The sequence below is a fragment of the Mauremys reevesii genome, linkage group 13 (genome assembly GCF_016161935.1).
Source record: "Mauremys reevesii isolate NIE-2019 linkage group 13, ASM1616193v1, whole genome shotgun sequence".
NCBI lineage: Eukaryota > Metazoa > Chordata > Testudines > Geoemydidae > Mauremys > Mauremys reevesii.
In genome coordinates this window covers 2,208,183-2,231,366 of record NC_052635.1, presented here as the reverse complement: position 1 = coordinate 2,231,366, position 23,184 = coordinate 2,208,183, and the positions used below count along the sequence as shown (strand labels likewise).

General features: G+C 49.3%; 1 pseudogene and 2 gene segments (V, D, J or C); all 3 read right to left on the bottom strand.

Annotated features, from left to right (window-relative positions):
- Positions 1-6,348: 6,348 nt before the first annotated feature.
- On the bottom strand, positions 6,349-7,236 carry LOC120380770. The segment is given in 2 exon segments: positions 6,349-6,767; positions 7,145-7,236. Coding segments are annotated over 2 exon segments (468 nt in total).
- Positions 7,237-14,296: 7,060 nt separating this feature from the next.
- LOC120380769 lies at positions 14,297-14,873 on the bottom strand. The segment is given in 2 exon segments: positions 14,297-14,706; positions 14,790-14,873. Coding segments are annotated over 2 exon segments (456 nt in total).
- Positions 14,874-21,721: 6,848 nt separating this feature from the next.
- LOC120380768 lies at positions 21,722-22,488 on the bottom strand (annotated as a pseudogene).
- Positions 22,489-23,184: the final 696 nt, after the last annotated feature.

Sequence of the window (23,184 nt, the reverse complement as noted above, 5' to 3'; positions counted from 1 at the left end):
GGCTGCAGCAAGCCCAGCACGCAGCCCGCGTCCTTCCCTGTCTGCCCGCAGGAGCGGCACGGAGCCCTCCCAGCAGGCGGCGCAGGGAGGGGACACATGGCGAGCGCCCCACTTAAGGAAGCCCTGGCTGCCCCCTTCTCTCCCCCCCCCCGCAGCTGGGGTGTGCACTCCGCTGCCCGGGGTCTGCAGGGCTGGGAGTCCCCCTGCACCCACGCTCCCGCCGCCCCGCAGGGATTTTTTTTTCTTTTTGTTTTTTTGTTTTTTCTTCCCTTTGCTGCTCCGCCAGCCAGGCGGGTTGTTTCGTGCCCCCAACTTTGCTGTTCCGACCGTCAGGTTTGTTTCCCCCACCCCCCACCTTGTCGCTCCGACCGGCAGGTTTCCCGCCCCCACCCTTTGCTGTTTCGGCTGGCTGGCAGGTTTGTTCCCTCCCACCCCTTCGCCGCTCCGGCCCCCGCACAATCTTTTTGTTTTTTGCTTGGGGCGGCAAAAAAGCCAGAGCCGGCCCTGGCTAGAAGCCCATGAAGGGTGGAAGGCTGGTTTAAGTGGAACTTTGAATTCCCAGTGGGAGGAGCCCAGGGGCCCAGTACCCTCACCAAGGGGAGGGACGGAAGTGAAGCCCAGGAGAGGGAAAGGACCCTTGGTTCAGAGTTGCCGTCTGGAAGGGGGCTGAAATGTTGTGTGATGGCCTCAGACCCAGGGGGCCCAGTGGGAGACCCTGGAGAAGACACTGGCTGGGAGTGGCCCCTGTGGCTGAGAAGGAGCCAGCAGAGGGGTGTGAGAGGAGAACTCCCCATCCGGGCAGGGGGGTCTGCCCTAGAGGTAACATGCATGTGTAGAGGAGAGTTAGGGGCTTGATAGGGGGATCTGCAGAAGCCAGCACAATGAGTGGGGATCTGCCTGACCTACTGCCTAGGAAATGCTGTTAAGGGGTTGGGTCCTAAATCCCACCTGTTCAAGGGAGTTAGGCGCACAAATCCAGTTGGAATTCACAGGCCCCTCCTGGAGTCAGGTGGCCCCAGCTGTTTATGTACAAAAACACGCTCAAGCCCCCTTGTGCCAGAGAAGGATTTGTTGGTGCTTCCCTTAGCTTTTAGCCTAGTGGTTAGAGCACTTGCCTGGGACATGGCACATCCAGTTCTCTTCTCCCCTCCCCCCCCTACCCTGGCCAGATTTGGGACTGGGATTTGAGACCATATCTTCCACTGTCAAGGGGAGGGTGACATTTGGGGTACAGACACCCCCAGCACATCCCATTCTCTTTCAGACAAAATGAGTATTAATTTAGCCATGGTGGAATAGCATGATGAGGAGAGATTGAAAGACCCCTCTCCAAAATACTCCATAGCCTGGGGCTTAGGCCTTTCACCCAGGACTGTTTTGCTGCTGTGACAGGTGACGGTGTCACAGGAGCCTAATTCATATTTTGAGACGTGACTTAGGAGACAGAAGAAAAATCTACTTACAATGAGGTTTACATAAGAACGGCCAGACTGGGTCAGACCAAAGGTCCATCCAGCCCAGTGTCCTGTCTGCCGACAGTGGCCAATGCCAGGTGCTCCAAAGGGAGTGAACCTAACAGGTAATGGTCAAGTGATCTCTCTCCTGCCATCCATCTCCACCCTCTGACAAACAGAGGCTAGGGACACCATTCCTTACCCATCCTGGCTAATAGCCATTAATGGACTTAACCATCATGAATTTATCCAGTTCTCTTTTAAACCCTGTGATAGTCCAACCTTCACAACCTCTTCAGGCAAGGAGTTCAACAGGTTGACTGTGCGCTGTGTGAAGAACTTCCTTGTATTTGCTTTGAACCTGCTGCCCATTGATTTCATTTGGTGACCCCTAATTCTTGTATTATGGGAATAAGTAAATAACTTTTCCTTATCCACTTTCTCAACATCACTCATGATTTTATATACCTCTATCATGTCCCCCCTTAGTCTCCTCTTTTCCACGCTGAAAAGTCCTAGCCTCTTTAATCTCTCCTCATATGGGACCCTCTCCAAACCCCTAATCATTTTAGTTGCCCTTCTCTGAACCTTTTTTAATGCCAGTATATCTTTTTTGAGATGAGGAGACCACATCTGTATGCAGTATTCGAGATGTGGGCGTACCATGGATTTATATAAGGGCAATAATATATTCTCAGGGCTTGGCTACACTTACAAGTTGCAGCGCTGGGAGTTACAGCGCTGCTCATGCAGCTGTGTAAGGGCCAGCGCGCTGGGTGTGGCACTGACACAGCTATGAGCGCTGCAGTGTGGGCACACACTGCACACTTTTCCAGTGCTAGTGAGAGAGTGCATTGGCAGCAGCTATCCCACAGAACACCCGTTTGGTTTTTTGTTTGGCGCTGCGGTGGGAAGTAGGGGGGGAAGGGGTCGGGTCATTCCGTCTTCCTGCCGCCTGTTGCATCCCGCGCATGGTGCACATCATTCATCATTCATTTCCAGCGCTTTGGCGCCATTGTGAGTGTCTTTCTGTTACTCTCTGTGAATCGCGTTTCTGTCGCGATGGGAGCCCGATCTGGAGAGGACCTGCTGAGATGACACCACCCAGCACAGCGTTTGGCAACCGAGCTGGTCCTTCAGCTCCCAGTGTCTGTGAGGTGTCCGGAGATGATCGGCGATGATATCAATATGGATTTGTCTGCCGCGTGTGACTACTAGAGTGCTCATGCTCAGCACCGCTGAAACGGCGCAGCTGGCGGGCGGCTTTAGCACATGAAGGTGGGGATATCACATGTGGGGGAGTCTGGGGAAGTCTGCAGTGGCTGCAGAACTTCTAGATGCTGAAAACTGAGTTTCATGGACTTGTGTGGAGCTCGCCTCCACTCTCTGCGGCGCAGGAAGCAAGATTGAGAGCTGCCCTGGTGCGGAAAAATGGGTGGCTATGGCAAAATCTGGAAGATACAATCATCCAGAGAACCAGTTTGGTGTGGGACCAGTTTGAGGTTGGGAAGTTGGTGGGAATCGTTTTTTGATTTGCAAGTTTGCAAGGCAAGTATTCATCCTGCTAAGAAAGACTGTGACTCTGGGAGGACGTGTGGTGGGGATGGCATGGGGCACAAATGGGGCTGTGGATGGGTGGGAGGGGAGGCTATTGGGACGCATATTGGCATTCTGGCCCCCCCCTGGCAATGGTATTTCTCTATGGTTCTCCTTCTTTTCTATGGTTCTCTGGGGCATTGTGGATCACCGCGGCGTTTCATTTGGAGGCATGCCTGGGCTGGACAGATGCATGCAGGATGCACGATTCAGACAGATCAGGGAGGAAGCAGGCAGGGACAGACAGGAAGAGACAGAGGGGGGATGATGGGATGTCCCACTGCCCACTGTGATCCTGTGATCTGTGCCTGCCTGCATACCAATGAAACCCAAACCCCTAGGGAAAAGCTTGACAGGAGCAAGGACCGGCAGGAAGGCTGAGCAGAGACAGGCTGATGATGAGAATGACTGTGGGCTGTGCTTTTGGGGCTTTATGGAGATGTTTGTATGGGAAGCTGAAGCTGGGAAAGGGGGAAGCAGCATCCCCCTGCGCTTAAAATACCTCATAATATTTCCATAATATTTGTGAAGGGAAGAAACATTCAGTTCATGTCCTGACCAGGTTCAAGTCTGGAGGCTGAATAGGCACAGCCAGCAGCAGGGGAGAGGGGGGCTAATAGAGGGCTTCAAGGATAGGGGGAGCCTTGAGGGGAGAAAAGAAGGCTGAGAAAGCCTGTGCCAATGTTGTTGCTAATGCTGCCTTGCAAATTGCCTCTGCTTACACTGATATTATATTATTATATAATACTATTATAATTGCTCTTTTTTTTACCTTACTTTCTTTACTGTACTATTTATATCACTATCTGTATTTTCTAAGACAAAAGCTAAAAATTGTTTTACAAAAATTGAAAAACAAACAGACAGACACAACAGGACAGACAGACACAAGACACACAGGGTGCACAAGCAAGAGGTGTGAGTGGGTTGGTTGCAAGTGCCATGTCTGGTTGCAAGTTTTGTTGTGCTATGTCTTGTGGGTGCATATGCATGGTGAGGGGGTACTGGGGGCATGGTAGTGGGTGGTGGTAGGTGGGAGGGGGGTGGTGGGGGAGTGGGGGGGTGGTGGGGTTGGGGGAGTGGGGGGGGCTGGGATGGGGGGTGGTGGGGGTTGGGTAGACAGGGGGGAAAGGCAGTTGAGACGGGGGGCAGGGGGGGAAAGGCAAGGACGGTGGTGGGGAGTAGCAACGTAGCAGCGCTCTGCATGGCAACGAGGACTTAGTAGACTCGCTGCAGCACTCAGCGCTCCAGGCGCTTTCGCTTTCTGGCTTGGCCTTCTTTTTCCTTCCTGTCTCCTTCTTCTCTTCTCTCTGCTTCTTTTTCTCATCTCTCTGTTGCAGACTCTGTAGCAGTTTTCAGCTTTTTTCTTTTTTTCTCTGATCTTTTTTTCTTTTTTTTTTTTTTCTCAGTTTTTGAAGCCTCTGTGTACACACACAAGGTCACTGTCATCACAACAACAGTAACATTTAACACAACATTTATTGTATCCACTATCTCTCCTCCCAGTTCTCAACACTGAGGATTCTGGACTTTCAAGTTCTCACTTGCAAGTCACATCTAAAATTAAAAATCCCAAAGGGAAAGGACAGAAGAGTGGGAGGAGGGGGGAGTGAGGGGAGGGCTGGTGAGAGGAGGGGTGAGGTGTGCTCTGGGTCCTCTGGAGCTATCTCTCCACTAAAGTGAAGATGCAGATTTAGGGATTCCCTTAGTCTCTCCACTAAAATTGTCAACATTTTTTGTTTGGAGAAGGGAGGGGAAGATGTTTCCCTACTGCGAGTCACTAGGACGCAGGGGTGCTTTTGCTGCGAAATGTCCTTCTGTGGGACCCTGGGCGGGCGTGGCTGTGTTCGAGCCACAAGGCCCCCTGGCCGAAGTGGTGCGGACAACGCACGCCACTCTGACCGGGGACACGGATTAACATTGCGCTGATAGCTGGAATAATAACTGAAGCAGATTATGAACTGATGCTGAGACATACATCGGCGCATTCACACGGCACATCACATGCAGATCTATATGGCTCCACCAGACCCATCTCCACAACAAACATCTCCACCCAGACCCCCTTCCTCCGCTTATTCTACTTGTCCCTAAAAGCTGCTGCTGCACACTGCTGGCTGCTGCCTCTGCTGGTCCTTCTCTGGCTTGGCCCTGCTCCTCCTCTGCTCCTCCCTCCTCCTCCTTTCAGCCTCCCCCCATCTTTCCCTCTCCCCCCCTCTCTTCCCCTCCCTCCCCATCCCCCCTCTCCTCCTCCCCCTCCTCTCCCCTCCTCTGCCTCCTGTCCTCCTCGTGCCCCAGATTGCGCTAGTTGTCCCTCATCAGCAGGCGGGGCCTCCAGGGGGTAACGCCCATCTGCATTGGCCATCTCCCACTCTCTTTTCGGGGAGGCCTCGCGCTTCCTCTCTGCTTTGGCCCTGCTCTTTCCTCTGCCAGCCTTTCCCTCTGGTGCATTGTAGTGTTGCTGCCTGATGGCCCCTATCCAGCTGCAGGCTCCAGCTCCTGCAGCCTGATATCTGCTCACTGACAAACACCTGACCCTGCGGCCTGTGCCTGCACCTGAATGGCCACACTGATTGGCTGCTGCACTAACTGTTGTAACCTGTGCCTGGGATTGATTGACTGCACGGTGTAACCTGCATTTGCAGGACTTTGGACCTTTTACTGATTAACAGAGCAAGGCAACTGATGTGCTGCAGCAAGAAGGAGCAGAGTGGCTGAATTGCCGGTCACCTGGAAGCAGCATTCCCTGGAGGAAGAGTAAGTGAGGGGGTGAGCAGCAGGGTGCTGGTGAGCCACTCTTGGCGCTGGCAGGTCTGGCGCTGGTGAGTGTCCCTGATTGGCGTCTTCAGCCAGCGCTGCTGCTGCTCTGAAAGTGTCCGCATGGTGTTCAGCCAGCGGGACAGCGTGGGAGCCTCAGTCTTATTTTCTATCCCCTTTTTAATGATTCCTAACATCCTGTTTGCTTTTTTGACCGCCTCTGCACACTGCGTGGACGTCTTCAGAGAACTATCCACGATGACGCCAAGATCTTTTTCCTGACTCGTTATAGCTAAATTAGCCCCCATCATGTTGTATGTATAGTTGGGGTTATTTTTTCCAATGTGCATTACTTTACATTTATCCACATTAAATTTCATTTGCCATTTTGTTGCCCAATCACTTAGTTTTGTGAGATCTTTTTGAAGTTCTTCACAATCTGCTTTGGTCTTAACTAGCTTGAGCAGTTTAGTACCATCTGCAAACTTTGTTTAAGTGAGTTAGGAGCCTAAGAGTTTGGGGGAAATTACCCCCTGTCTGTTTACATGGGCAAACGCTCTCTGGGGTGACTAAAGGCTCCAGTGTTAGCAGGAGACCTGGGTTCTCTCACTGAGGGTTTTTGAATGGCTGTAGCTGTGGTTTGTGTCACTGTGTCCCTAGCACAGTAATACGTGGCCGTGTCCTCGGTTCTCAGGCTGCCCAGCTGCAGATAGGCCGTGCTTATGGAGGTGTCCCTGGTGATGGTGAATCGCCCCTGGAAGGCCTGGGCATAGCCAGTGCCACCACTACTGGGGGCGATATATCCGATCCACTCCAGTGCTTTCCCGGGAGCCTGCCGCACCCAGTGCATGTAATAGCTGGTAAAGGTGTAGCCGGAGGTTTTACATGTCACCCTCACAGACTCTCCAGGCTTCTTGATTTCTGCCCCAGACTGGGTCAGCTGGATCTGGGAGCTGACGCCTATAAATAAACAATGATAAAAACCCAGTTAATTCTATTGTTTTCTTCCTCATCCCAGGTTTATCAAAGTCCTCTGTTGTCCTCCTCACAACAGTTTCTGATCTGCTTGTGTGTAATAATGAATTCATCCACACCACCCTCCTGTGAAGTAGGGAAGTACAGTTATCCCCATGGTTGAGATTTTGACACCTACTTCTCATTAAAGATTAATGAAAATTGGGTATCCAAATCCACTAGATACCACACTGTGATTTGTTCAGAGTTAGGATTTGGAATCCAGAATCCCTGAATCCCACTGCTATGTCTTTGCCTTAAAACCATCTTCCCTGCCCTAGCCCAGCTGTCCTAACCAAACACCTGTGGGTTCATCCACTCACCTGAGAAAGCTGCCAAAAAGACGAAGAACCCCAGACAGATCATTTTCATTCTCCACAACAACCTGGGGGGCTGCAAAGCAGTAACCCTTCGTTTGCTGGCAGCTCTTCGGTGAGGGTTGCCTGCTCTCCTTTATCACTCAGTTTTCCTACTTCATTTGCATGTGGGTGTTGCTAAATCATTTGACTAAATCCCAGCTTCACCCGCCGTTACAAATAAATGACCTCGGAGTTTAGAGGGACCCAGTCATGGAGGACGCTAGAGCATGTTAATATAATTTGGGCCCCAAAGCAGGAAAACACTAAAATCACTTTGACGTAAGGGGGACTTCAGTGTGAGCTTACAGATACTGGTAAACTTGAATGTTAAGGCGCCTAATTGTGGGTTACCAAAGTGTAACACCTGGTGGATATGAAACCGAAATAACCCAGAATCAATGAATGTGTAAACACTAGCACCCTTCACTGGTGAAGTACGGATGTGAGCTGTGATTTCGAAAACCTCCGAGGAGCGCTGGGTACTCAGCTCCCACTGATTGGAAAGGGATTTTGTGAGCAATCCTTCACTTTGAACATTCCAGCCTTCGGTGCTGTGGTCAGTAATTCCTTGGGATTGTTCCCAGGTTCAGTCTTTGGGAAGAAACGTTTCATAATCAAACATGACACTTTGCTGCCACCATGTGGGCCCGTCCCTTTCATAATAATACAAGAACTAGGGGTCACCAAATGAAATTAATAGGCAGCAGGTTTAAAACAAATAAAAGGAAGTTCTTCTTCACGCAGCGCACAGTCAACTTGTGGAACTCCTTACCTGAGGAGGTTGTGAAGGCTAGGACTATAACAATGTTTAAAAGGGGACTGGATAAATTCATGGTGGCTAAGTCCATAAATGGCTATTAGCCAGGATGGGTAAGAATGGTGTCCCTAGCCTCTGTTCGTCAGAGGATGGAGATGGATGGCAGGAGAGAGATCACTTGATCATTGCCTGTTAGGTTCACTCCCTCAGGGGCACCTGGCATTGGCCACTGTTGGTAGACAGATACTGGGCTAGATGGACCTTTGGTCTGACCCGGTACGGCCTTTCTTATGTTCTTATGTTCTTATGTTCTTATGTAAACATATAAACCATTTCCCCCTGGTCTTCCTTTAGATTTATATAACTTAGTCATTTTTGTCTCCTGTAAACCATGAGGTAAGGAAGTTTCTTTAAAGGCTGATTTGATTTTAGAACTTTTTCCACGGATTTTTCACTGTACTGCAAAAAATCCATCTGTCCTCTTCATAAGAAATCATAGAATCATAGAATATCAGGGTTGGAAATTTCTCTCTGGAAGTTTGGCTTCACACCCATCCTCCTTAGTGTAGCAATGAGAAGGTTTGATGTGAACATTCAGTGAACAGGTGATAGATGTTATCTATAATGTTCGTGTTATATACACAAACAGGAGGTAACACTAGATTCTTGTAATGTCCTGACCTGGCCCTCGCTTGTATGAATCCAGGGAGTTCTCTTCAATATATGAAGTATGTAGGAATGTCTGTGGGCGTCCTAACAATTAACAGAAAAACAAAGGAATGTTAAGCATTACCAAGAATGCCAACTTGGCTTGTAGTTGGCCACTTAGGCTAAGAATTTCAAAGCCACCAAAGTAACTGGAATTGCCAGATAAGTGAGCGGTTCACAAACTGTGGTTCGGAACCCCAAAGTGGGTTGTGACCTCATTGTAATGGGGTTGCCAGGGCCGACATTAGACTTGCTGGGTCCTGGGGACAAATCCCGGGGCTGAAGCTGTGGGCCGAGCCCTGCTCCCGTGTGTGGAGGAGGAGGGGGGGTGTCTCAGGCTTCGGCTTCATCCCTGAGCAGCAGGGCTCAGATTACAGGCCCCCTGTCTTGGGCTGAAGACCTTGGGCTTCAACTTTGGCTCCCCTGCCTGGAGCAGCCGGGCTCCGGTTAGCTCAGGCTTTGCCCCCCCCCTCCCCGCCCCGGGGAAGTGTTGTAATTTTTGTTGTCAAAAGGGGGTTGCGATGCAATGAAGTTTGAGAACCCCCGATAACTTCTTTAGGCAACTTGGAAAAATCTCATTCTTAATTGTGAGCAAGTGACAGGCTTTCTCTGTGCTGCCCCCAGGGGTTTTTGCATGGCTGTGACTGGATTTCTTCTCACTGTGTGTCTCTTGCACAGTGATAGCGGGCGGTGTCCTTGGTCTTCAGGCCAGTCATTTGCAGATACAGCAGGTTGTTGGGATTGTCCCTGGAGATGGTGAATCGGCCTTTGACCGAGTCTGTATAGTAGCTATCTCCCCCATCCTGCCTAATGCTGGCTACCCACTGCAGCCCTTTCCCGGGAGCCTGACACACCCAGTCCATCCAGGAGTTGCTGAAAGTGAACCCAGAGGCTTTGCAAGAAAGTTTTAGGGACTCCTGGTTTTCTGAATCCACCACCAGACTCCACCAGCTCCACATCACACCGGACACCTGTGAACACCAAACATGCCAGGAATGTACCCAGTGCATAGTACAATATAGAATGTAACTGTTTATTGATATAACTCCAGGGAACAGGAACACACCTGAGAGAGCAGAGAGCAAGAGAAGAGATCTCCATGGGGAGAGCATGATGGTGAATGAAGAGAACTAGACTCAGGGGCTGCAGAAAACGTTGCAGTTTGGAAAGTGTCTCTAGGGGCCTTGGCTTTTAACAGGCGGCTTCCTCCTGAATTTGCATGGCTTGTTTGTGGTGTATAAAGAGCAACTGGATGGGCTGTGGTTCAAGCACTGGGCTGAGGGCTGATTCACACATACACTTGCAGGAAAATAATTGTTTGTTTAATTCACACCTTTACAAACTGAAGGTTTGAAATAGAAGACCTGGCCTAAAGGAATGCACGTCAACCTCTACGGGTTAACATCAGTGCAGTGATATGGGTGAAAATGTATGTCACAGGTATAATTTGCAATGGGAAGTCAATTGTTAGCGTAGAACCAGACAGGCTGAGAGTCTCAAACTGGTAAAAATCCTTTGGTCTGTGTTATGCAGGAGCTCAGACTATGCCCTGAAATCTCTGACTCTAAGAAAGGAACCTAAAGGAGTTAGGGACACTGATTTCATTATTTGTTGTTGGTTTAGTGCAATTTGGACACCTAAGTCTCAGGTCATCTACCACTCCCAGCCTTGATTTATTGAGGCCTGGACCCAGCTATTAAAAATATGGAGGCAAATGAAGATGCAGAAAGGTAGTTAGTCGGATTTTTAAGAGCACCAAGGCACCTAATTTCTATTGAAATCTATGGGAGTTAGGCACCCAGCTTATTCTGAAAATCCCACAAGGTGCCTATGTGATTCTTCAGGCAGCTACAGACCAGAGTGTTCAAGGTATCTAGGCTGCGATTTTTCAAGGTGTGGCGGCACTGCTGCGTTCAGCAGTGCGATGCCTAATTGATTTAGGAGCCTGAATCTCATGATCAAGTACGGAGATGCCTTGAAAAATCTGGGCGCTAATGCTGCAGGTTTCCACCTGTAACAAGGAGATATCGCGTCACAGGGGTTCAGGGATAGAAAGAAAAAATAATATTTGAGGTGCTGTGATATTGGGTTGATGGGGTCTATATAATGATCTAGATAGAAAAAGTGAACTTAAGGTTGAGCTCAGAATGGTGGATTTCCACTTGTCGTGTCACTGATAGAAAAGGTTTCAGGCTAATATTGTTTGTGTTACAATAACACCAAGAGGACCCAGCTGAGTGTCAGGCCTCGCCCCTGTGAGACCGTCCCTTGCACAAAGCTCTTACCAGGATGAGATTTTTTCCAAAGCCTCCTAAGGGATTTGGAGGCCCAAATGAATAAGAATTGAGAATCCCAATTTTTTACTGGGCTTTGAAAATCCCACTGTAACTAAGGAAGGGGGGAAGGGAGAAATAGAGGCACAGATCATGGCAGGGCTTTGCCCAACAACAGGTGAGTGACAGAGGCTGGGGAAAAATCCGTCTCCTGGCTCCCAATCCAGCTGCCTAACCACTAGTGCACACAGAGGCGTTTCAAGGAGAGCCAACAGCTTTATGTAATAATTCCAGTTAGTTTCATTTCTATCATTTGGGTTTCTGTGTGTGAAGGTGGAGGTGGGTGGGGGCTGGTGCTCCTCCGAGGATTTAATACTCATTCAATAGGGAGAGAATTTAGAATTCAGACTTCCCTAGTACCGTGGTGTTCGCATCTGACACACAAGCACATGAGCCTGGGAAATGACCAGTTGTTTTTCTTTTGCACCTAGAGCACTGATAGCCAGAGCTTTTCTAAAGCTTTAGTCAGCACAGCTCCAGGATGTCCCTCTGGGTATTGGCTTTGGTGTCTCCACTGAGCCCACCTCTGCACAGGGATACAAATCCAGACAGAAATATGCAGCTGCACAAACTGCTTGTAACTCTTGTGCAATCTTCCTCTTTCCCTTCCTGTGTCAGCGTCTCAATGTGGAACCAGGAAATTGGTCAGAGCACGACTTAGCCAGGCTGTAGGATAGAAATGTCTCAGTCTTGATTTTCTTTTCTTTTTCTTTTTAAGGGAGGTTGTGGAATCTCCATCTCTGGAGATATTTAAGTGTAGGTTAGATAAATGTCTATCGCGGATGGTCTAGACAGTATTTGGTCCTGCCATGAGGGCAGGGGACTGGACTTGATGACCTCTTGAGGTCCCTTCCAGTCCTAGAGTCTATGAATTTATGAATTTCACCCCACAGTCAAAATATTTTGAAACACAAGATCAGGCTGGGAAAAGTGCCTTAATTGGTGAAAACCGGCACAAATCCAGTTCTGCGGATTTACCCGCTGCCCCCTGGACTCCAGAGGAGCTCTGGCTGATGACACTGGCCGCATGGCCAGCCCGCTGGCGTTAGCTGAGCTGGGCTGAGTTATGCTGAATGGGATCTGGCCCATTCACGTCAATGAAATTACACCTATTTACATCCTTAGAGCACTTGGCGCGTTGGCTCCAGGAAAGCTGAGCTGATTCACACTGGCTGTGGATCGGGCTTTCTCTGCCCACCGGCACAGGCTGCAGGGGCGCAGCATTGGGGCAGGTAGGAGCTAAGTGTCTGCAATGGTTTGTCCCACAGGTACGTTAAAAGGCTCAATTCTGCAAGGGTCAAAGTGTCTCTGCTTCCGTCGGTGTGAGTGGGATGGAGGTGTCTGAACAGCTCCTTTGGCGATGCGTTTGGCAGCGTGTGCTCTGCAGGGTGGGTTGCTCAGAGGAGGTTCCTGTTTTTGTCCCAGCCCTCGCTGGTTTCTATTCAGTGTGTGTCTTGTACAGTAATACATGGCAGTGTCTTCATTAGTCATGGAGCCGAGCTGTAGATAGTAGGAGTTCTTGGCTGTGTCTCTGGAGACAGTGAGCCGGCTTGGGAAGGACTGGGAGTATACTACACTTCCGTCATTCTTGATAAGCCCCAGCCATTCCCATGCTCTGCCTGGACGCTGCCTCACCCAGTGCCACCAGCAGCACCCATCAGTGATGGAGACCCCAGACACAGCACAGGTCAGTTTGAGAGTCTCTGACGGTTTCAGCAATCCCTGGCCGGATTGAACGAGTGTCACTTGAGAAGAGACACCTGGTGAAAAAGAGAGAAATGAATTCAACACCGTATAGTCCTTTAACTAAATGAACAAACTATTGCAGCACTCCCCATAGCCTTACTTGTAAGGGAAACCAAAGCAAGAAGAGAGATGAGTAGCAACTTCATAGCTGGGCGAGAGTCCAGGCACGAGTGTCACCGGATGAACGTCCTCACTGAAGGAGGAGGGGAGCAGAGCTCTGTATATGAACAGGGAACCAGGACTGGAGATTTGCATGTAGCATTTTGATGTCACAAAGGACACAAAAGGCCCCATAGGCTGATGATCGCCCCTGAGCACAAGGCTTCGGCACTTTAAATGAGCTTTGATTGTGAGGTGCTCAGATACCAGAGATGTTGGGAGACATGAGTCCCAGACTGATCAGATCCAAGGCCCATTTAGGCTGTTACCTTTTCTCTGGCAATGGTGCATAATATGCTTCAAAGGAAGAGGTGATAACTCTGTAGGCAGGAGTGGGACAGTCTGCCCCCCACATCTCACCCTTATCTACACTACAGACGGGCTTAAACCTTGAGGTTTAATGAGCCTTTCAATGTTATCATCACGCTGAATACTCTCCTTACCCATAGAACTATCCAGGCCTTTTCTGAATCTTCTTAAGTTCTTGGTCTTGATGGTTTGTCTTATTAACAAAGTCCGCTGTTTAGTTGCGTTGTGTGTCATGTGTAAATACCTGCTGACCTTTTCCATTTCACTGACTGCCCCCAGTTCTTGTGCGATGGCTCGGAATGACCTGGGTAAAGGGAGAAAATTCATGGGAAACGTTTGCCTCTGGATCCATAGCAGTAGCGCTGCCCCCGGGTGAAGCAGGAAGGGAAAAGCCACCTGGGAAGCAGGATCTGGCGCTGAGGATTCGAGCCGCAATGCAGGACAGAGGCTGATAAAACGTGAAAAGAGACAGTCCATTGGTTGCAGCACTGCTGTAGCTGTGTGGGTCCCAGGATACTGGAGACACAGGTGGGTGAGGTGATACCTATTACTGACCAACTGCTGCTGGCGAGAGAGACAAGCTTCCCCGCTACACCGGGCCCTGCCTCAGCTCAGCTCTGTGTAGCCTGGCAGCTTTTCCCCAGCAGAAGCTGGTGCACTCAAAGGTCTCCCCTCACCCACGTTGCCTCTCTGAAAAGATCCTGCGTTTTAAAGCGTTGGTGGAACGTTGCTGCCACCCTCTGGGACGTGTGTCTCTGTTCACTAGCTACATTATTTGTCACGTGTTTCGTTATCCAGTTTATTAAACCCTGGGTTGATTTTGGTTGTTTTTATTCATTACTGGCAAAGTAAAAGAAACTGAAACTATTCACTGCTCCGCCCGGCAGGGTTTGCCCTGCTCCGGGGCTGGCTTGGGGCAGGGCTGAGCACAAGGCTCCTCACTGGGGTCTGGGGCTCCTCGGTGCTGCAGTGATACAAACAGTGACTGTGTTGGTAGTTCCCAGCACCCAGCTCACTGCAGTGTCTGTATCGTGCTCTTCTGCATCATGCTTGTAACTGTTCCCTGCGGACGGGAAGTGGGTCTGTGGATGTAGCTCTGGCGTTTCAGGGGAGGAAGAGACACCTGCTCCTTGCCAGGCCACTGGCTGTAACTTCAATCCAGTTCCCTTTTCTGAATGACCCCGAATGAGGTTTCTCTCTCTGTGTGTATCTGGCACAATAATACACTGCAGTGTCTTCAGCCCTCAGGCTGCTCACTTGCAGAAAGGCCGTGCTGAGGGGCTTGTCCACAGTCATGGTGACTTTCCCTTTAAAATTCTCCCTGTAGGTTGGTGCCCCTGTATCGGTGCTAATCCAGCCGATATCAAACAGCCCTTTCCCGGGAATCTGTTGGACCCAGCTGATTGCATAGCTAGTGAATGTGTAACCAGAGCCTTTACAGGACAGCTTCACAGACTCCCCCGGCTTCTTCACCTCTGCACCAGACTGGGCCAGCTGGATCTGAGCCTTCACCCCTGTGGAGAAAGAAGCCGGGTGAGAATTCTTGTGGCTACTTCTGGTTTCCCTCACGCGCCTTGTCCCAGTGAAATTCACCTACCTGGGAGAGCTGCCAACAAGAGGAGAAAACTGACCCAACAGGTCATGGCTATTCTTCTCAGCTCCCCTGCAGTAGCAGAACAGTGACTGCTGCAAAGAGCATCCACTGAGGGCCCGTCACTGCCTTTTGACAAGGAAAAGGGGCTCCCTCCTCATTTGCATATGGAGGCTGCACCACCCTCCAATGTATAAAACCAGCTACTCAGAAGGAGTAAGGCTGGGAACGTGCATGATAAACTCAGAGAGGTCCATGCACTCCGGCCCAGGGAGTGAGGTGTGCCCCAAATTTCTCTCTCCACTATTTGTATGGCCCCATCACTGTAGAATCTGATCACCTCACTATCTGTAATGCAGTTATCCTCCCAGTACGTCTTTGAAATAGGAGGGGTCATTCCTACTGTATAGGTGGGGAAACTGAGGCACTGAGCGACAGTGACTTGCTTAAGGTCACACAGAAATTTGGTATCAGAGCAGGGAGTTGAAGCAACATCTCCCAAATTGCAGGTGAGTTATAACCACTGGACCATCCATCCTCTCTGTTCTACAGAGATTTAGCAATGTGCTGCACTTTGGGCATGTCAGTAATCTTACTAATTAAATGGGACTATTCGTATGAGTAAATTTAACTAGAAGCTTTGTCCAGAGGGTGGAGTAATGTGCTCTGCAGGGTTCTCATTTCTGTTTGAAACAGTAAGAACATAAGAACAGCCAGACTGGGTCAGACCAAAGGTCCATCTAGCCCAGTATCCTGTCTGCTGACAGTGGCCAATGCGAGGTGCTCCAGAGGGAATGAACAGAACATGGAATCATCAAGTGATCCATCCCCTGTTGCCCATTCCCAGTTTCTGGCAAACAGAGGCCAGGGACACCGTCCCTGCCCATCCTGGCTAATAGCCACTGAGGATCTGTCCTCCATGAACTTATCTAGCTCTTTTTTGAACCTTGTTATAGACTTCAGAAAAGAACTAGATACATTCCTGGAGGATAGTACTACATTAAAGTGCACTACAGAACATGGGTGCACATTACAGACCAATCAATGTGCAATACATTGGTGTGCTTTAGAAATCAAGCCTCATGTGCTTAGATCTTTGTACGGTTTAGGGTTAAGAATGGATTTTCAAAAGGTGCCTCTCTCTAAAATTCAAGGTAGTTTGTGGTTGAATTCCCCTAATTCCCTTTGAACAGGGTTTCTCAAACAGGGGTCGCCGCTTGTGTAGGGAAAGCCCCTGGCCAGCCGGGCCGGTGTGTTTACCAGCCCCGTCCGCAGTTCCGGCTGATCGCGGCTCCCACTGGCCACAGATCACTGCTCCGGGCCAATGGGAGCTGCTGGAAGCGGCGGCCAGTAAGTCCCTTTCCTTGCCAGCTTCTGTGAGCAGGGCCTGCCTCTGGCTCACAGCTTAACTTTGCTTTATGTTAGCAAAGTCTTGACCATTATCTTAGTTCAGGCCTTAGGCCTCAAACCAGGCCTCTGATACCAAGATTATATCTCAGGGCCTCCTCTTACTACAGCAAGTTTAATACTAAAGAAGAGGAAGTACTTTTCCACGTGTAACACACAGCTAACCTGTGGAACTCATTTCCATGGGATGTTGTGATGGCCAAAACTAAACAGGGTTAAAAATGGATAAGTTCATGGATAAGTCCATCAATGACTCTTAGCTGAGATGCTCAGGGATGCAACGACCCTAAATCTCTGACAACCTGAAGCTGGGAGTGGAAGTCAGGGATGGAGCACTGCATAATTGCTCTGTTACGTACACTCCCCCTGAAGCTCTGGTGTTGGCCCTGTCAGAGACAGGATACCGGGCAAGGTGGACCATTGTCTGAACCAGAATGGCAACTCTTATGGTCAATAGGATCTGGGTTTCTGATTCTATTCGGGTTTGTCTACACAGGGATAAACCCACTGCTGGCCTGGGTCAGCTGACTCAGGCTTTGGGGCTGAAAAATTGCTGTGTAGATGTTGAGTCTCAGGCTGGGCCTGAGCTCTGGGACCTGGCGAGGATGGAGGGTCCCAGAGCTCGGGCTCCAGCCCCAGCCCCAACATCTACACAGCAATTTTTAGTCCTGTGGCCCCAGCCAGCTGACCTAGACCAGCCACGGTCGTGCCCTGGGGCTTTTATCCCCCTGGAGATGGACGCTTGGGGTCCATTGGAAATGCTAAGCAGAGTGCTTTGCTGAATCAGGGCCTTTATCTCAATCCTTCAAGATGATCCAAATTCTGGAGCCCTGTTGACTTCCACTTGCAGGATCAGGGACGTGGTCAAAGGAAAGATGCAAGAGGTGAAGGACACAAGAAAAGGAGTAGGTCTGGGGGAGTAGGTAGAAAAGGTAAGAATAATATCAACATGTACACATGTCTGTCTGTCTGTCTGCTCCTTACCTTACTGAAGCAGAATCCTTCTATGGAAAAAGGCCAAAATCTTTCCATCAAAACTTTAAGGGAATTGGGGTTTTGACTAGACAAAGATGTTTGCAGAAAGGGTCCGCTTTCCTCAAAAATAAATAAACCTTTTCATTGATGGAGAGTTGAATTTTTCTCCTGAAAATTTCAATAAAGGGTAAGTTTGAAATGTTCAGCAGGAGAGAAAAGCATTCTCGCATTAGCCCAGCAAACGATGTTTTATCCACTGCAGATGTCTTTGCACGTAGGACAGATGTCACCCTCAGCTGTGGTGATGTCTTTAGGGGATGCCAGGTAATGTAGACCCCTGCTGCCATCTGGTGGCCTGGAGATGAACTGGAATCTCCCACTATGGAGTTTTTGAATGAACAAGGGTACGTTCTCCGTCACTGTGTCCACCCCATCTGGCACAGTAGTACACAGCTGTGTCCTCAGGCTTCAGCCCAGTCATTTGCAAGAACAGCAGGTTCTGGGTGTTGTTTCTGGAGATGGTGAATCGTCCTTTAACCGAGTCTGTGTAGTATGTGGTGTCACCAGCCCCGTCAGTAATTGAAGAGACCCATTCCAGTCCTTCTCCTGGAGCCTTCCTTGCCCAGTGCATACCGTGGCTAGTGTACGTGTAGCCAGACACTTTGCAGGAGAGTTTTGCAGAGTCTCCTGGCTTTTTAACTTCTGCTCCAGACTGGATTAACTGGATTTGTGACCAGACACCTGCAAATAGACAAATATTAAAGATTGAGACTAGGATTCAGCAAAGCATCTAAGCACGTTCTTCCGTGCTCTGGAGAATCAAAGATTGAACTGAATGTTCCCTTTGGCTGTATTTGTTTCCTTCTTTTATCCCAGGTGCCCCTGAGGTTCTTACCTGAGAGAGCTGCCAGCAGGGAAAGAAAAATGAAACACATGGTATGTATTTGTGAATCAGAAATCTACTGGAACACACAAAGATATGCAGCCCGAAGGAGGGTACTTGGGGTGTGCCAGAGAAGGAGACGTTCTCTGGCTTTTGAAAGGAGAAGTTGCCCTACTTAATTTGCATGAGGCAGTTCGAAAAGCCTTTAAAGCCAGGCAGCAAACAAAGGGGTAGGACGGAGAGAGGGAAGACGAGGTAACTATAGGAGTTAGGTTTCCAGGTTAAGATTTCCCAAACTGCCTTTCTTCCTAATATAAACCAGGCAGCGAAATGCCTTGAGGGACTTTGAAAATCTCAGCCAGAATTAATACTAAAAAAGTGGGAGGGCAAAAAACCCAACTAGTTTTAAGACCGAGCTTGATAAGCTTATGAGGGGGGGGGGTATGATGAGATGGCCACATGCCACTGTAGGCACATCTCCAACTGCTGGTAGCAAATATCCCCAATGGGCAGTGATGGGACACTACACGGGCAGGGCTCTGAGTTACTACCGGGAATTCTTTCCCAGGGCTCTGGCTGGTGGGTCTTGCCCACATGCTCAGGGTCCAACTGACCGATATTTGGGGTTGGGAAGGAATTTACTGCTCCTCCCCCTGCCAGAGCCTTTCGCTGCTGGGTTTAGCTACACAGGCAGTGAGTGTGGATGCAGCCTATGTATTTCAGAGCATGTCTCTGGTTTGTCAAGATCACTCTGAATTCTAATCCTGTTCTGTACAGTGCTTGCAACCCCTTCCAGATTGGTGTCATCTGCAAACTTTATAATGTACTCTCTCTGCCATTATCCAAGTCATTTATGGAGCTATTGAATAGAACCAGACCCAGGAGAGATCCCTGTGGGACCCCACTCGATGTGCCCTTCTAGCTTGACTGCGAATCACTGAGAATTACCATCTGAGTACATTTTCTAACTAGCTGTGCACCTACCTTATGGTAGGCTCACCCAGACTATATTTCCCTAGTTGGCTTCTGAGAAGGCGCCTGGGACAGTATCACATTTCTTACTGAAACTGAGATATATCACATCTACTGCTCCCACCTCTCCCCCACCCATCCACAAATCTGAGGTGGATTTGACACAATTTGTTCTTGACAAATCCATTTTAACTGTTACTTGTCACCTTATCTTATAGATACTTGCAAATTGATTATTTGCTCCATTCTTTCTGGGTACAGAAGTTAAGTTTAGTGGTTTATAATTCCTCCGTTTCCCTTATTCTGCTTTTTATTGAGAGGTACCACTTGCCCTCTTCCAGCCCTCTGGGATCTCTCCTGTCCTCCTCCGAGTTCTCAGAGATAATGGTCAATGGTGAAGTTCTCTTTGGCCAGTTCCCTAAGTATTCTATGGTGTATTTCATCTGGCCCTGCTGACTTGAAGACGTCTAACATGTCTAAGCAGAGGCGACGTGTGTGAACAATAGAAATACCCAAAACAGCTTGAGGACTAGAGCTAAAACGTGGCTTATGAAAAGAAGAGCTGCAAATTCATATCTTTAATGCCCTGCCAAAGTCCTTTAATATCTGTGCACCTGCATGGCTGGGGCACAAGGAGGGGTCTGGGCAGCTAATGGGGTCTAGACACCATGAGCTCTTCATCCAGCATCAACAACATATTTTGGCTGAATTGTCTCTTCAGTCTAGTGGCCTTTAAAGGTATTATGGTTTCCTGCATTTTATAGGGATATTTGGCAATATTGTGCATTATGGGCCTGGTGCAAAGTTCACTAAAGGCAAGGGGAGGACTTCCATTGGTCTGAGTGGGGTTTGGAGCAGGGCTCACATGAATGTTGACCGGTATTTATCAAAGGGGACTTAGGGAGTGGGGTATCTAGTTCCATTGACTTTACCCTTTGAAAATTCCAGATGCGATTCCCAACACTTTGTTCCCCCGCTCAGGTGCCCAGTCACAGGCCCAGCTGGTAGAGTCTGGAGGGGATGTGAGAGAGCCTGGAGACTCTGTACGTCTGTCCTGTAAGGCCTCTGGCTTCTTCATCAGTAACAACTGGCTGGATTGGATCCGTCGTGCTCCTGGGAAGGGACTGCAGTGGGTCTCCAGTATAGATAGTGCAGGTACCCCGTATTACCTCAATTCACCATCTCCAGAGACGCCTCCAATAACCTGGTGCATTTGCACATCAGTAGCCTGACAGCTGAAGTCACCGGCCTGTATCACTGTGCTAGCGATATGGGATTCCACAGTGGTTCAGGCCAATGCAAGTACCTTCATGGGATCCTCCACTGGAGAAAGTCACTAAAGGAAGTGAAATATTCTGACTGCCTTCTGCTTCAGTCACAGAGCACAAGAAACTCAGAGAATCCTAGAAAGGTAGGGCTGGACGAGGGACTTCAAGAGGTCATATAGCCGAGCGACCGAGGCATGATTAGATATGCCTAGACCACCCCTAGTTGAAGCTTTCCTCATCTGTTCTTAAAAACCTCCAGTGATGGAGATTTCACAGCCTCCCTAGGTAACCGGTTCCAATGCTGATAGTTCAGGGTTTCCCAAACAGGAGTCGCCGCTTGTGTAGGGAAAGACCCTGGCGGGCCAGGCCAGTTTGTTTACCTGCCCCGTCTGCAGGTCCAGCCAATCGCGGCTCCTACTGGCACCGGACCGCTGCTCCGGGCCAATGGGAGCTGCTGGAAGTGGCCGGGGGCGAGGGACTTACTGGCCACTGCTTCCAGCAGCCCCCATTGGCCTGGAGCAGCGAACTGCGGCCAGTGGGAGCCGCGATCGGCGGGACCTGCGGATGGGGCAGATAAACATACCGCCCGGCCTGCCAGGGGCTTTCCCTCCACAAGCGGCGACCCCTGTTTGAGAAACCTGTGATAGTTAGATATGCTGCTTCTTAGAAAAATTTTTTCCCCTGATATCTGACCTAAATCTCCCTTGTTGGATTTTTCATTTATTTATTTTTTAAAAGACATAGAATCATAGAGACGATAATTGCTAGTGATGGAGAATCCACCATGACCCTTGATAAGTTGTTCCAATGGTTAATTCACCTCAATATCAATTTAAAAACATCACCTTATTTCCAGCTGGACATTGCCTAGCTTCAGGTTCCAGCGTTGGATCCTGTTGTACCTTTGTCTGCTGCACTGAAGAGCCCATTATCCAATTTCTCTTCCCCATCTAGGTGCTTGGAATGCGATCAAGTCACCCCTTAATCTTCTCTTTGCTGAGATGAAACAGATTAAGCTCCTGGAGTTTCTCACTCTAAGGCAGGTTTGTCTAAAGCTTTAATCGTTCTGTTGGCGCTGCTCTGAACTGTCTCCAATTTATCAATATCCTTCTTGACCTGCAGCCACTGGAAGTGGACACAGCATTCCAGCAGCTGTCGCACCAGTGCCGATAACAGAGGTAATATAACCTTCGATTCCAACGGGAGATTCCCTGTTTTAGGGAACTACGTGACTTGCTTTAAAATTGTCCATGGAATAGGCTATTTCAGGAGCTCTCTTGTGCATACCTCTGAGGCCATGACTCTTACACTAGGCTTTTCCAGCCCCATTGAGAATCCCAGCCAATATGGCTACACACGCAAGTAAAGGTCAGCATGGGTGTGAGTGTTTCCAGGATGGGAGCCTGAGTTTTGCTGTGACACAATAGGACATTTTAGGGGCTCTGCATGTTTGATGCCACAGTCAGCAATGACTTCCTCTTTCAGGGGGGTTTATGAATGGCCACAAATGTGTTTTTTCTCACTGTGCCTCTTGCACAGTAATACACAGCGCTGTCTTCAGATTTCAGGCTGTTCATCTGGAGATACGTTGTGCTGATGGAGGTGTCCACGCTGACGGTGGTTCGCCCTTTCAGAGCCTCAGGGTAGAAAGTGTTGAAATTGTCAGTCCTAATCCTTGCTACCCACTCCAGGCCTTTCCCCGGAGCCTGTCGGACCCAGCTCAGGGAGTAGTCAGTAAATGTGTAACCGGACGCTTTGCAGGTGAGCTTCACGGATTCTCCAGGCTTTTTAATTTCTGCTCCAGACTGAACAAACTGGATTTGGGACCGGACACCTGTGGATAAACAGGAAAAATGCTTAAGAATCTTTTGCCTTCTCCACCTTTCCCCTTGTAATTCAAAAAACCCTTCTGTAAAATATTGATAGTAACCCTGTCTTTCTCCCACCCTTTATCTGCCTTGTCTGTTTAGATTTTAATCTTTTTAGGGCAAGAACAGTGTCTGTCTGTCTGCACAGAGCCCAATGAACGGGGCTTCGATGTCAGTCTGGGTCGCTGCGGGCTACCATAACACTGCTTAGGAGAAATTCAGAGATCTTTTCGGACATGCTCACCTGTGAGAGTTGCTAGCAGGAAGAGCAAGCAGAGCAGAGGGGCCATGGTTGCCGTTCTCAAACAGCAGCTTCTGTGGAGCCAGAGAGAGCAAATGGCCTTTGCAGGTGAGTTTTGTCACTGAGGTTTTAAACAGGCGATGCCCCTTCTTCATTTGCATGTGGACAGTGCAGTGGACATAAAAGTCCCGCAGGCTGAAGAGCAAGGGCTGGCTTGGTGCATCTTGTGGCTTGTCAGCCCGATTATGTCTGTTACGTGGTCCCACTGCTCTTCCGCCTCATCTCGTCTGTTCTTCTGCATGGGGCTCAGTCGTCTTAGGCACAGAAAGCAACTCTTGAGATCTAGGGGAGTAAAGAGCTTTAGGCCCTCAACTCCCATTGCCGTACAATGGGATTTGGGCACCTAACTCCCCTAGGTCATTGTGCTTGGTGGAGGGAACAGAGAACCTCCACTCCACCTTAACTTAACTCCAACATGTCCTATTAGAGCTCCTTGCGGTACCTGAGCTTTATTGTCAATCTTTGCCCTGCTGGCTGGAATGTATAAGACGTACACGTGCCCTGTGTTGAAAGGAACAGATGGACTAGTTCTGAGGTGCACTGAGGATGGACTAGTTCTGAGGTGCACTGAGGATGGACTAGATGGGGGGCAAAAGGGGTTACAGAATTCAGGAGAAACGTCCCAAGAAATGGGAGAACCCGACGGTCCAACCCTATTTTCTCCAGCACCAGCTGCTTCAGAGGAACGTGCATGAGACCCTCTTGCAGCCCGTTCTAGAATACGCTG